The 12,193-nt window shown below is 47.7% G+C and overlaps 1 protein-coding gene across 1 annotated transcript in view; it reads right to left on the reverse strand.

The window, feature by feature from the left end:
* Positions 1-12,193, reverse strand: part of RYR2 (ryanodine receptor 2) — a 3,481,211-nt gene that overhangs the window by 1,664,179 nt on the left and 1,804,839 nt on the right. The window contains exon 45 of the mRNA XM_086925791.1: positions 8,846-8,981. Coding sequence (XP_086781917.1) covers positions 8,846-8,981 — 136 coding nt within the window. The remainder of the gene's footprint in view (positions 1-8,845; positions 8,982-12,193) is intronic.

The following is a 12,193-nucleotide window of genomic DNA, read 5'->3' on the forward strand; positions in this document are numbered from 1 at the left end:
GACTTATAAATAAATTAAATGTGCCAATTTATGTAAGGCAATTTTACCATGTTTAAAGGAGAGTGCACAAGCACTTTAGCACTGGTTAGCAGTGGTGAAGTGCACAAATTACTAATGCCAACAAAAACAAAATTCAGAAAAACAGGAGGGGTGAAGGCAAAATGTTAGGGGAGAGCCTGAAGAGAGTGCTAAGTCCAACAGTCCAACTGAAAAACACTGCCACTCCATGGTCTGACTTAACCAATCTAAGACCTATTTTACTACCATTCTTGGGGAAACTAATTAAAAAACATGTAAATAGCCACCTAGCCGAACATATTGAACTTGCTAGTGCTCTGGACTACTCCCAGTCAGGGTTCCGCCCCAAATATAGAACAGAGTCCACCCTCCTGTCTGTCACTGACGACCTTCACATGTACCAGGACAAGGGCTTCTCAGTCATCCTGGTTCTATTAGATCTGTCGGCAGCGTTCGACACCGTGTCTCACACCATCTTGACTGCACGGTTGTCGAACGCTGGCATTAAGAACAAAGCCCTTGACTGGTTGAAGAGTTTCCTATCAGATCGCACCCAGAGAGTCACCATGGGTGCGTATCGCTCAGCGGAAATAGAGATTTCTAAGGGGGTGCCACAGGGCTCTTGTTTGAGCCCCACCCTCTTTAATATCTACGTGGCACCCCTGGCAGGAGTATTGCGGAGGTACGGATTCATCCCCGTATCATACGCAGATGATACGCAGCTCCTCTTCCCTTTTAAAACTCTCTCCGCTGAGGTTAGGAACTCCTTTTCTTCGGGTATGAAGGCAGTGGCAAAATGGATGTCCTCCAACTACCTCCAATGTAATGTCAGCAAAACGGAGGTCATGTTGTTTGGGGAGGCTAAAATACTATGGACTCCAGAGTGGTGGCCATCAGACCTAGAAGCAGTTCCTGAACCTAAACAGGTCGTGAAGAATCTGGGAGTTCGGTTTGACCATGATCTGTCACTGAAACAACACACAACCTACATCTCAGGAATATGCTTCTATACCATCAGTCTGCTACGCAAAGTTTTTCCACTGCTACCTGACTCTGCTAGGAAAACCCTTGTCCAGGCACTGATCCTTAGTCGGATCGACTACTGTAATGGCCTGCTGCTCTCTGCAAACGAAGGAGTGTTGGATAAGTTACAAGTCATTCAGAACACAGCAGCTCGCCTTGTTCTGAATGCCCCCCCGAGAACTGCCTCTAAGCCCCTCCTTGAGCAGCTGCACTGGCTCTCAATCCGACAAAGAGCCAAATTTAAAATATGCTGCCTGATTCATAAATGTTTGAATGGACAGGGGCCCGTCTATCTCGAGCGGAAATTTGTCCCCTACGTCCCAACACGATCTCTCAGATCTAGTGACAATCTCCTCCTAGTGGTCCCCCGTGCCAAAAAATCCAAACACGGATGTAAAGCTCTGTCCATTACTGGTCCCAAGCTGTGGAACAAACTCCCTCTGTCTCTGAGACAATGTAAAGAACACCTTACATTTCGAAAACTTCTAAAAACCACTCTGTTCAAAAATGATATCTAGTTTCCATCTCCATTCCACGCCTTCTGTTTACCGGTTCCAAAAGCGCAGAGATACTTCAGTTGGAGTGGATTCAAGCGCTATATAAGCCAGCAAATAAATAAATAAAGGAAACCCTATGTACTGGCCAACAGTAGTGCTCTTTCTTGGAGAACACTATGGAAGACAGGAGCAAGATGGTCATCCAAAGGCAGTCCGTGACTGATTATGACAAGCTTGCCTTCAACAGCCAGTAACTGAAGTAAGGAAATAGGTGCACTCATGACATGAGAAAAAGCACTGTGATTAGTGTCATCACCGTAAACACCCGGGGGCTGAGGTCAGGTCAATGAGCTGGAGCAGGAAATTGAACAATTTCTTTCCCAACTGTAAAGCAGTGGGACAGCAGGATGCATACATGAAAATACATGTCCTGCAAGTCCAAGAACACTATCCAGTCACAGGGATCTAGGGGCAGAGTCAGCATCTTGAATTTGTCCTTCCAAAGGAAAGAGATCAAGAACCGAAGCTCCAAAATCGCCCTAAGCCCCCCATTCATTTTGGGCACCAGGAAGTAACAAGAATAACCCCCATTGTACCTCTTCTTCTCTGGGACTCTCACTAGTGACCCTTTGTCCGGCAATGACTGAACTTCTTTGACAAGGATAGAGGAATATTCTGCTGAGCACAGAGTTAATCAGTCAATCAATCAGGGAATTATAAGCGTTCCCTTCAAGGCGCTGGGGGGGTACGCAGCTCCGTTTAGCCGAAGAGCCAGGTCTTGAGGGTCTGAGGGTCTTGAGGGTCTTCCTGAAGGCGTTCAGGGAGGGAGCGAGTCTGATGTCTACCGGTAGCTCGTTCCAGTTCATGGCTGCAATGTGGGAGAACGATCTCCTGCCTGCGCTGACTCTGTGGATGAGCAGAGTTTCAGCCAGAGCGAGGTTGGACGATCGTAGGTTTCTTTTTGGTGCTTGGAAATGTATTCTGATGTTGAGGTACTTGGGTCCTCTGTTGTGTAGGCATTTGTAGCCATGGGTGAGGATTTTAAAGGTGACTGTCTTCTCCGCGGGGGCCAGTCGAGTCTCTGCAGGTATTGGCTGATATGTTTGTGTCGGGGGATGCGGAGAACAAGTCTGGTAGAGGTGTTCTGTATGATCTGGAGTTTGCGGAGTAGGGACTTTTGATGCTGGCATAGAATGAGTTGCCATAGTCCAGTCTGCTGGTGATGAGTGTGTGTGTGACTGTCTTCCTTGGCTCGGTGAGGATCCATTTGAAAATATTGAACAGGATGCGGAGGGTGTTGAAGCAGCTGGAGGTGACTGCACTGACCTGTCGATTCATGGTGAGTGATAAGTTGATTAAGATGCTGAGGTTTTTGGCGTGGTGTAAGGGGCTGGGGAGGTTTCTGAGGGCAGTGGGCCACCAGGTGTTGTCCCATGCTGAAGGGGTGGTACCGAGGATGAGGACTTCTGTCTTCCCCCCGTTGAGTTGAGATAAGATGCTAAGGCAACTCGAATCAAAATTGATTCTCGAGTTGGACAGCAAAGTGCCCAACCGCCTTAATACAACGGAGGATTTATATAATTTCCTATAGACCATGTAGCTATTCTTCCGTCTGCCTACATCCTATCCCAATCTGGTTCCTATTAACATTAGTCTAACTATGGCCGCCTCCCACGCTCATTTGATGATTTACTGTTTCTTGGCCATTTTTAACTGTATATATTTTCCATATAGATGCAGAAATTGATTTTAATACTCTACTGCACCATGCAATTCACCTGGGTTTTTTTTCTTACAATACACATATATTTTTTAACATACACTTCTATATAGTCTTTTATGATTCAAAGAAGGGTTGCCATCATTATTGATGTCCCTACTGTCTTCTTCTATTTCATAGTAATTAGATATTTATATTTATTGTTGAAGTCTGTTTTAGTATTTATACCATTTTGCGTATTTTGCATAATTATGATGTTTACATTTACATATTAACTGCTCAATTTTTAATGTTATTTAATTTAGATAATTTTTCTATACTATTTATTGATTTTTAACCAAATCGATATAATATTATCAAATGTGTATATTTGCACAGTCAATATGTTTACAATTGCGATATACATTGCACGTTTGCTATATGTTTACATGTGCATTTTTTGCACAAATACAATTCAGACTACCTCGTTAATATCCTGCATTCATGCAGATATATTTTTCTTATGAAATTGTCAGCAGGGATGATTGTCTCTCAATCTGAATTTATTCAGTATATGAATTATTTGATGGGTTAGCAATATTACTCCTTGCCCTTCCATTACGAATCGGATAACCATAGGCATGTTAAGTAGTATGTTTTCATAGTTTATGATCACATGGTGTTCACTATTGCATTTTTAAAAAATGGCACACATTAGCTAGACTATCCGCCCGAAACGCGTTAGACCGTTTTGCTGTGGTGAAATAAAACAACTTTTGCCTGAAAACTTGGACTCGCCGTGGTTTCTGTTCGCCAGATACGAGCTGGAGGTGCAGGGCCAGTATTCTTGGATATATATATATATATATTTATATATATATATATATATCCATCCCAGTCTTTCTCACCCCAGCGTGAAGAAGAAAGTGTGAACAGCTCCGGGGGAACAAAGGTAGCTTTTATTGATGTTTAAAAGCTCTGACAGATAAGTTAGTCCCTGAAACGCTAGGCAGACGCGTATTTATATTAGGTATAGGTATTCTATACCTAACTTCACATATCGACTATGTATATATATATATATATATCTATCTATACTACTATAATAAAGCAGAAGCTTCAGGCTTTGAGGCGGGTAAACTCGGGAACCACTGCGCCAATCTACATACCCGATACACCGTTGAAATCGGCAGGGTGTGTAGATGGTTATAGGCTACATAAATTTAAAAAATAAACGTTATTTAAAATTTTAGATTAAAAAAAAAGTAGTCCCTCAAAAGTAGCGCTGGCCGCGACGTGCGTGGTCACGTTAGGAGCGCGGGGAGGCGCGGCGTCCGAGGAGCGGCGGAAATGGAGAGGGGGAGGAGCGGTGACGTCAGGAGCAGAGGACCGGTGGCGGAGGAGGAGCGGCGGACATGGCCCAGGGGAGGAGCGGTGGTGCGAGCGGACAGGCAGGAGCAGCGCCGGCGGAGATAAGGGCACTCATGTAGGGGCAGGTGGGGGATGGGACAGGCCGGGCCGGGCCGGGCGGGGGACGGGACGGGTCGGGCCGGGCCTGGCGGGGGACGGGACGGGCGGGCGGCGGTCGGGGAAGCCTGAGGACAAGAAAGAGGACGCAAACGGTGCACTACAAATGTCACACAAATGGTGCATTACAGGAGGAAAAGGAGGACAAAGTGACGTGTAGCCAGAGGGGTTTTAACCTGCGTCCCTTGGGTGGAGTGGAGGGAAGGGGGTGGATAACGTGTGCATGAGGAAATAGTGACGTGTGCAGGTTACAAAAGTGGGGCGGGCGGGGGCACTGAAGCAAAGTAAATTACAGGAGGAAAAAGTGACGTCTGCAGGTTACAAAAGCTGGGCGGGAAGGGGCCCTGAAGCTTAATTGCTCCCGGACAACGTCGGAACAGGCTGCTAGTCTATACTAGGGGTGGGCGGCCAGCTACGCTCCGTGCACGGAGTGTGCGTAGTGCCGTCTACTCCGCATTTTGCGTAGCGGGCGTAGCCAGGCGGCACTACGCACGCTCCGCAGACGGAGCGTAGCTGGCCACCACCCGCCTCCCTCCCGCCCTCCCTAAATACTTTAAATTAAAAGTGTAAAATAATTAAAAGGCACTTACCTTGCCCGCCGCTGCCCGCCGCGTCCCCGGGGCTCGCTATCTTCATTCTGCCGTCTCGTGTACTAATGCGCATGCGCGGGCGGCCGCGCATGCGCATTTCTCACAAAAAAAAACGCATGCGCGGCCGCCCGCGCATGCGCATTTGTAAACAAGACGGCAGCAATGAAGATAGCGAGCCACGGGGACGTGGGGGGCAGCGGCGGGCAAGGTAAGTGCCTTTTAATTATTTTACACGTTTAATTTAAAGTATTTAGGGAGGGCGGGAGGGAGGCCTGCGGTGCGTAGTGGGGCTACGCGGAGTGCGGAGGTGGGCGTAGTTTATCGCCCACTTCACGTAGCTCCGCGAAGCCCCACTATGCCCACTACGCCCAGGGTTAGTCTATACTGCTATTATAAAGGAAGAACTTTGAACCTTTGAGGCAGGTAAACTCGGGAACCACAGAGCCAATCCACACACCCAATACATCGTTGAAATTGTCAGGGTATGCAGATGGACATAGGCTATATAAATAAAAAAAATATACGTTATTTAAAAAATTTAAGAGAAAAAAAAAGTAGTCCCATGGAAGTAGCGCCGGCCGCGACGTGCGTGCTGACATCAGGAGCGCAGGGAGGAGCGACGTCCAGGAGCGCGAGGAGGAGCGGCGGACATGAGTGCGGGGAGGAGCGGCAGACAGGCGGGGAGGAGCGGTGAGGAGCGGCGGACAGGCTGGGAGGAGCGGAGAGGAGCGGCGGGGAGGAGAGGGGAGGAGCGGCGAGGAGCGGTGGACCGGTGAACTCAGGAGCGCAGGGAGGTGCGGCGGATGAGGTAAGGCTCCGGGGGACCCACGGACAATGTCGGGGCGGGCGGGGGCACTGAAGCCTGATTGTTCCCGGACAAGGTCGGGACGGGCTGCTAGTACTATAATAAAGGAATACTTTCAGCCTTTGAGGCGGGTAAACTCGTGAACCACAGCGCCAATTCACACACCCGATACACCGTTGGAATCGTCAGGGTGTGTAGATGGTTATAGGCTATATACATTTTTTTTAAAAAACGTTAGTTAAAAAATTTACAGTAAAAAACAAAAGTAGTCCCTCCGATGTAGCGCCGGCCGCGACGTGCGTGCTCACGTCAGGAGCGCGGGGAGGAGCGGCGTCCAGGAGCGCGACGAGGAGCGGCGGACATGGTGCGGGGGAGGAGCGGTGACGTGAGGGGCAGCGGACAGGCCAGCGACGGCGCGAGCAGCGGACAGGCTGGAGGAGCGGCGGCTGAGGTAAGGAAGCAGCAGACATGGCGTGGGGGAGGAGGGGTGACGTGAGGAGCAGCGGACAGGCCAGCGGCGGTGTGAGCAGCGGACAGGCAGGAGGAGCGGCGGCTGAGGTAAGGGGACCCATGTCGGGGCAGGCGGGGGTCGGGGCAGGCGGGGGACGGCCGGGCAGGGGCCCGGGTTGCTGGACAATGTCAGGGCAGGCGGGGGTCGGGGACGCCTGTTGCTCCCGGACAAGGTCGGGACAGGCTGCTAGTATATATCACGGATAGTCCATGACCACATGGAGAGGCACCACTACTACAGCGATGTCCCGGACTTGCAATTGTCGGTAATGTGAAGGCAGGAGTACGGATTCAAAACCTCAGAAAGCCAAGAAAAACACTGCGAACTCCTACCTGACTTCATTTACAGCCAGCCTCAACCATGAGGTTTCAAGGGAATCTGGCTGTTTGGACCGCAAATCGCAGCACGTTGGTAGAAACGAACTGCACTCCTGGAGTTGCAGTTCCTCGTGTTGGATCACCAAGGCGACTCCTCCCATAATGAAAAACAGGTGTGCAAGCAATCTACTTTAGATGCCAAAACACTTTAAAACGTTGGATCGCAGTGGCAGAGGCAATCAACAAGGGAGTGCATCTGAGGAAAGCTACATGCTGAAACGCGTCATGCCGATCCTTGAACAATAAAGAATTTTGTTTTGAATCCGGCGTGCACCCTAGTCTAACTTGCCAAAAGGGAGACTGCCTGTGGAAATATTAGCGCGGAGCGATACCGGGAAAGGAAGCACCTTCTGAAGTGTCCGGTGTGTAATGTCTGGTAGGACTGGCAAGCACCTGGACCGCCTCACATCACCAAGGCAGAGCACCTCTGCTATCACGGATAGTCCATGACCACATGGAAAGACACCACTACTACAGCGATGTCTTGGACTTGCAATTGTCGGTAATGTGAAGGCAGGAGTACGGATTCAAAACCTCAGAAAGCCCAGAAAAACACTGCAAACTCCTACCTGACTTCATTTACAGCCAGCCTCAACCATGAGGTTTCAAGGGAATCTGGCTGTTTGGACCACAAATCGCAGCACGTTGGTGGAAAAGAACTGCACTCTGGGAGTTGCAGTTCCACGTGTTGGATCACCAAGGCGGCTCCTCCCATAATGAAAAACAGGTGTGCAAACAATCTACTTTAGATGCCAAAACACTTTAAAACGTCGGACCGTAGTGGCAGAGGCAATCAACAAGGGAGTGCATCTGAGGAAAGCTACATGCTGAAACGCGTCATGCCGATCCTTGAACAATAAAGAATTTTGTTTTGAATCCGGTGTGCACCCTAGTCTAACTTTCTAACTTGCCAAAAGGGAGACTGCCTGTGGAAATATATATATATATATATATATATATATATATATATATATATATATATATATATATATATATGCATAGTACATATGTGAAGTTAGATATAGAATGCCTATACATACTAACCTACCAGTAACCTGCTCGATATTATGTCTATTATATTACAGTATGACAATATTCCCTACCCGATATCTAGGACACCACACCGTAGTATAGAACATCAAAATTAACTTCCATCAATGACATCACTTTTGACATCCAGGCGGCTATAAAGGTGCTGCAAGATGACGTTGTGATGCTTTTCAAAACACATCCATAACGAAGTGAAAGAACATATATATGAAGACGTAAATAACGGGTTTCAATGTTAAATGTTCCTAAACACAACCTGTGGAAATACAGTTGCTAATTCTTTGATTTACACTAGCAGGATACTGATTTCTGGTAAATACTTTTGTAGCACTGCGGCTTCAGAGCAATCAGTTATCTGGCCTCTCAGAAAACGGCACTGTGAACTATAGTTCAAATAATTTACTCAACATGCCTTTGCTTTGACTGTTCTGTTGTGAGCAGAATGAAATGTGCTATTTTCCTCAGAAGCAATTTCGATTCATTAAAAGTTAATCTAAATGATAATGTAAAATCCGAGAATGAAACAATGGCGTAGTTAATTATGTGTCAGTTCACACTGCATTTGCTTTTAGAGACATGCAATGCAAAGTGTATTATTAAAAAAATGATACAATATCTAATGGTCGGGCTTTCGAATCAGCGTACATGGTTGGCAAAATACTGAGCATATTTCACTCAGACTCTAACCAAGATATACATTTACCTACAACATATTCCAATTTCAAATGTTGACATTCTAGGTCCTTACCATTGCAGAAGACAGCAAAGCGAAGAAAATCCAAATATCTTTCCCCTTCAACTGGATTCCACCCAATGTCAGGATAGCCCTTAGAGACCAGCAACGGGCAACTTTGTAGGCCGCAGCCCGCTAAATATCGCACCACCTAAAATGAAGAAAAAACATACCACTAGCCTCATTAATGACAATGATGCATCTTATGAAGTCAAGAGCAAGGACAGGAAAGTGTTTTCTTATCTCCTTGAAAAACAGCTGGTTGCCAGGTAACAGTGCTGAAGGAGTGAAAGTCAACTACCCGTATACCTATTTGGTCTCATTGCTCCCCTATTACATTCAAGTACAGCACCCATAAGCAGGGGTGTAGCAATTGTACCATGGACCCTAATGAATTCCAGGAAAATGGGTCCCACCCGGATGGATTTTTAAAGAAAGACATGTTTGAGTTGCAGTGGGCCCCACCTGGGGCCCTGATGAAACTGCACCGTTATTAGCTACACCTCCATAGGCAGGTGGAAGTGAGGATACCACAACTAGAATCACATTGCTCTAAGGCTAGAAAACACTATGCTATTTGCTCTCACTCCTGTTTTCCTTGTATGTCCCATTTGCAGATGTTGGCGCTGTACCACTGGGCCTTCTCATAATCCATAGGGTCTCAAAAAGATTGGCTGGTATTGCCTGCACTCGAGTCCTTGAGTTAGACCAGCAAAGCAAGTTACTTACCTTCGGTAGAGAAATAGGTTATTTGCAGATTCTTTACCTTAGAATTGTCCCCAGGCGTCAGCCTGGATCCGGAGATTTTTTCTTGAGCAGTACACCCTGCGCTTCGTTCAGCTCGGCATCCGTCGGCGGAATTGTGGGCGCCGGAATTACATCGCAGGACCTACATAGAGGCAGCCCATGCGAGCTGATGTCAGTTCTTAGCACGACTTTCCACACCAGAAGCACAGAGCCATGAAAGACACTGACCACTGGTGCGTCCAAACTAGGGCCCTTTAGGGAAGTCCCTATCCCTAGAAATCAGTATGCAGAGTTGGGGGGATGGGTGGGGGTAAGGAATCTACAACTAACATATGTTTCTACCAGGTATATTGTTACCGAAGGTAAGCAACGTGTTCATCGGATAGAGACGGTTAGTTGTAGATTCCTTTACTTGGAATGGATACACCAACAATACCATCCCCGGAGTAGGGTCAGCAAACCAAGATCATAATAGACAGTTCTGGAGGACAGAAGGGGCTAAGTATCCATCCCTACAGACTTGGCTGTCCAGACAGTAGTGTCTGATAAAAGTGTGTAAGGATGCCCATGTTGCTGCCTGACAGATGTCCAGGACTGGAACTCCACATGCTAATGCCATGGTTGCTGCTGTTTCTCTGGTGGAATTGGCACGCAACCCCACAGGAGGTTCCTTCTTCACCAAAGCATAGCATTTTTTGATGCAAAGGACACCCCATTGGGAGATGGTCCGTTTTTGTTCAGCCCAACCTTTCTTGTCACCCACATAGCCTTGTTATGTTATGTTATGTTAATTGTTTTTGTACCGCGCACAGATGCCCCAGCAAAGGGGCGTCCTGGCGCAATAAGAGGGTGAACACAACACAGCATTTGAGAAAAGACTCAATCAAGAATTTTAAGCGAAAAGAAAAGTTTTAATGGCCCGTCCAAACTGGAGATGATCATCCAGTGCTCGAATCTCAGCGGGAAGGGAGTTCCACAACTTCGCAGCCACTACTCGAAAGGAGCGGCCGCCAATTCAACTCAGCCTGAAGCGTGGGACCACCGACAAATTCTGACCCATCGATCTCAAGGAACGTGCAGGAACATAAGGGGTCAAAAGGTTCGCCAAGATTTCAGGAGCCCTGCCTTTTAAGATTTTAAAAGCCAGGCATAGCACCTTAAATTTGATCCTCTGGTCGACGGGCAGCCAGTGGAGCGATTGCCGTGTCCTGGAGACCGAACATCGCCTAGGCAGACCCACCACCACTCTGGAAGAGTTGAAGAGTTGATCATCCAGTCTTTTGTGCTTTCGAGATAAAAAGACAATGCACGTTTTGGGTCCAGACAGTGGAGTCTCTCCTCCTGCTTGGAGGGATATGGGGGAAGAAAAAAGGTGAGCAGAGTGATTGATTGCACCACATGAAAAGGCGTTATGACCTTAGGAAGAAATGAAGATTTGGTCCGAATGACCCTTTCTTCCGGACAGACAGATAGAAAAGGGGGTTAGAAGATAAAGCCTGCAGCTCGCTCACCCTGCGAGCAGAGGTGACGACAACCAGAAAGGCCGTTTTGAGAGTCAGCAACCTGAGGGGACAGTTATGAAGAGGCGCTAAGGGAGTACACATAAGAAGGGTGTGAACCATATTTAAGTCTCATTGGGGCATTACAAAAGAAGATGGAGGGAACAGATGATTAAGAGCCTTCAGGAATCTGTTACAAATAGGCGATTTGAATAAAGAAAGCTGATCTGGTAGCCGAAGAAAAGCAGAGATGGCTGCAAGATATCCTTTAAGAGTGCCCAAGGCAAAACCCTGCTGGGCCAAAGAAAGTATATACAGGAGAACCTCTGAAAGAGTAGCAGAAAAGTGATTAACAGTCTTTGCTGTGCACACATGCCACAAATTTGTTCCATCTTCAGGCGTATACCGTTTTCGTGGAGGGATGCTTGCCTGCTAAGTTAACTTCACAGACTTCAGGCGGAGGGCTGAAATTTGTCATCTGTTGCCGATCAATCTCCTCGTAAGGAGGTGGAGACTAGACAGGTTCGGGTGAAGTACCCTCCCCTGCTGCTGAGGCAGAAGATCCTCCTAAAGGGGCAGGCTGAGTAGAGGATCGATGGCCATGCTCAGAAGGTCGGGTACCAGACTTTTCATGCCCAGTCCAAAGCTACAAGAATGACTTGCGCATGGCCTTGCCTGATCTTCTTGAGCACTCTGGGCAGAAGTGGTACAGGTGGAAAGGTGTACAGGAGGCCGAAGCTCAACTTGTGAGAAAAAGCGTCGCAGAGTGAGTGCCCCTTGGAAATTTCAACGCACAAAACTGCCAACATTGCGTCTTCTCTTCGGAGGCAAACAGTTCTAACCAAGGCTTTCCCAACCCCTGAAAGAGGCCTTGTACCACCTCCGGATGGAAATGCCATTCATGATCGACTAGGCACTGAAAGCTGAGTTCGTCTGCCCTGGCGTTCATGGAGTTTGCTTGGTTTTTACCACCTATGTCATGAGCTGATGTTCCAGCCATTTCCAGAGGCAGATAGCCTCTTGACAAAGGGTTCACAACCCCACCCCATCCTGTTTGTTGCAGTACCACATGGCGGGGTGTTGTCAGTGAGCACCTGCACAACTTTCCCCCTGAGAT

This window comes from Lissotriton vulgaris, chromosome 6 (genome assembly GCF_964263255.1).
Source record: "Lissotriton vulgaris chromosome 6, aLisVul1.2, whole genome shotgun sequence".
Classification (NCBI taxonomy): domain Eukaryota; kingdom Metazoa; phylum Chordata; class Amphibia; order Caudata; family Salamandridae; genus Lissotriton; species Lissotriton vulgaris.